The sequence below is a fragment of the Limulus polyphemus genome, unplaced genomic scaffold (genome assembly GCF_000517525.1).
Source record: "Limulus polyphemus unplaced genomic scaffold, Limulus_polyphemus-2.1.2 Scaffold8666, whole genome shotgun sequence".
NCBI classification, from domain to species: domain Eukaryota; kingdom Metazoa; phylum Arthropoda; class Merostomata; order Xiphosura; family Limulidae; genus Limulus; species Limulus polyphemus.
In genome coordinates, this window is record NW_013674276.1 from 9,161 (window position 1) to 11,954 (window position 2,794).

A 2,794-nucleotide genomic window follows, 5' to 3' on the forward strand; every position below is an offset into this window, starting at 1 on the left:
AAACAACTCTGTTCAACATTGTTTTAAAATGTAGTTGTAAAGTGAGGTATGATGAACACTGCCTTTCTACATCATTTTCTCATTTATTGGTAAAGACAGTTATAATTTAAGGAATAAAATAAAAAAAAAGATCTTGAAATTAAACTATCCATAAATTTCAATATCTGTGGCTTTAAAATCAATGTTGAGTTTAAAGAACAGAATTTATAAACTTCAAAGGTCTTGCATTGTTTATCGATAAATGTGTTCTTGTTGTGAAAACGATTGTGGGGTAACCCATGCATTGTTTAGAGCAGTGTATAAAGGAGCATCTGAAGCCTAGAGCTTGTAACTCTTCAGACATCTAGACCAAGAATGTGAAGGAACTGCAGATGAAAATAACTTATGAAATAATATGTTGTACAAACAACGAGCAAGATCTAAGAAGTAAAAAAATTTTAGCCATCTATAAACAAAGTTAAATTCTAAGTTATCAGAAAATGAATTGTACATTATAGATTTAATCAAGGATTAAACAATACATTAAATACATTTAGAAGAATATACTAGCTGTATAGTCTAGAACTTGTTGGACTATCTTGAAATATTTCTTTGTGTTCTGTCATTGTATTAGATAAGCTTTGATTATGATTTTATATAAAAAATTTGTAAGAAATATTGATCCATTACTTGCTTTTTTCTTAAGTAAGTTACAAACAGAATTTATATAAAATGTACAAGATAGAATTTTTAGTTGGACTTAATTTATTTTGAAAAGCTTTTATTAAGATTTGTACTATAACATGAATTTTTGAAAACATTTGTTTGTAGTTAAAATACTAGATCATCTTACAAAAATGTAATGATTTTTTCAGGTCAAATTGATTTGCAAAGCATGTAACTTGCAAGTGTGGGTAGACTACGAAACAACTGTGTGCATCAAGCGACAGCCCGAGAGTCGTAACCCAACAGCTATAGACCTAGAAAACCTTCTGTTAAACGTGGCTTACACCAAGTATAAAAGAAAAGTCCTCACTTCTAGACAATCAACAGACCATTCTCCTCAACCACTTGCTATGTAAATAAGAGTTAGGGTGTTTTGTTAACAAACTCAGAGTACTTTCGAGATGACTCCTGACACAGAACAGCTTGATTCCTTTATGCATTTGCCTATGAGATGTGCATGCCACTAGCCTTGAGCTACCTCCCACTTAAATAATGTGTGTTTAACATGAACTGCACTAAAGCATGATGACATCACCATGCGATACTAGCCCTTCTCCAAAAAGAGGGAAACACAACCTTCTTGTACAGTATCTCCTCCTAAGCACTTGTGCATGAAATAACTTCCTAGTTGAGGCACCGTCTAGAAAGGACTTGTTTCAACATTGTTAATCCATTACTTGAGATTTGCAATGGTCTTCTAGTAAATTTAATTTAATTTAGGTTTAGTGTTTGTGACTCACTACTTTTAATTAGATAAACTATCATTATGGTGTTTCCTGCCTTTATGAATTATGAAATGATGGTAACTTTCACTTCATCCCGTGATAGTTACTATGATCCTACCATATGACATGTGGCTACTGGGGGCTTCTCATTTTTGGTGGTTGTAGTAGCCACTGTTCAACATGATGTGGGTTTCTTCATAAACACTGGGCCACCTTCTCCTGTCCATTTGGCTGATATTCATTTTCTCTTATTTGAACATGACCAGGATGATATTGATTTTAACTGGCTATTTTCCCAACCAGGGTTTGCTCCAGGTACAGCTTTATCTGTGAAGGAATAACCACACCCTTCTAATATTTTCCTTGACCTGATTTTGCAGGTATGTTCTCTCCTTTCTCTTTCCCTTTTGTATTTTGATTCCTCCTGTACTACGTGAAACCCATACTCAAGACTACTGTGTCTTCACTTCTTCGCCCAATATTAGGCCCTTGCAGACTCGTTTATTGAACAGTTGCACATCCGTAGTAACAAGTCTCATCCTCCTCGTCTGCTTGGCTCTTTTGTCCTTACTTACAGCCATTCTTAATTTTTGTTTCTCAATTTTCTGTTATTGAAATATTTTTTACCCCTTAACTTCTGTTTCATAAGGCCAAAATTTTGCACCTTTTTCTCTTTCTTACTGCCTTCCTGTGTTACCTCTCATCACTTCACCTTGTGCTCCGGAAAGGTTTTCTGGAGAGGCTTATTCCCTTCTTTTCACCACACTGGTCTCTACTCCTGCTGTGTATCCCTTCTTATTTGGTTCCTCTGTTCTTGGGACTTGTTTGGAAGAGGATGCTCTTCTAGCCAATATATGCCTCCTTCACACTTATCTCCATGATCTTCATCAGGCTTCATTTCTTCATCCTTAGGGCTTTGGTGGTGTTCATGACTCATTGGAGATTCAGGCTGAGGTGACCCAACATCAATCTTCGTTGTCTGCTTTGGTTTCTCCTCTTTCTCAACCTCACCATTCTGTAATTATTCCTAAGCCTGCTGAATCCATGTCTCCCTTTCCCATTCTAGCCTCCCACTTCCAAACATGAGGGTCATCCATCATCTCATTGGTGATTACTCTGTCAGGTCTGGCCCTGTGGGAGTGACCATCTGTCTCTCTGTCAGCCTTTGGTCTCCATTTTCGTCTGACTCGTGTTCTTCAGGTTCACATGCACAGCCTATCTCTCCTCTTATCCTCATTCCATTTCCCATTTCTTTCCTCCTCCATCCTTTAGTGTCTCGAGAATGTGGTTTCAGATCTCTTAACTCTCAGTATGGGCTCAGTTTCTGCGACCAACCTCGTAACCATTTTGTGCTTGTTATAATT

At 36.8% G+C, this 2,794-nt stretch overlaps 1 protein-coding gene across 3 annotated transcripts in view; it reads left to right on the forward strand.

The window, feature by feature from the left end:
• Positions 1 to 2,788, forward strand: part of LOC106475495 — a 10,899-nt gene extending 8,111 nt beyond the window's left edge. For all 3 annotated transcript variants that reach the window (XM_013936175.2, XM_022379582.1, XM_022379581.1), the window contains exon 6: positions 855 to 2,788. In XM_013936175.2, coding sequence (XP_013791629.1) covers positions 855 to 1,061 — 207 coding nt within the window. In that variant the 3' untranslated portion in view covers positions 1,062 to 2,788. The remainder of the gene's footprint in view (positions 1 to 854) is intronic.
• The last annotated feature ends 6 nt before the right edge of the window (positions 2,789 to 2,794 follow it).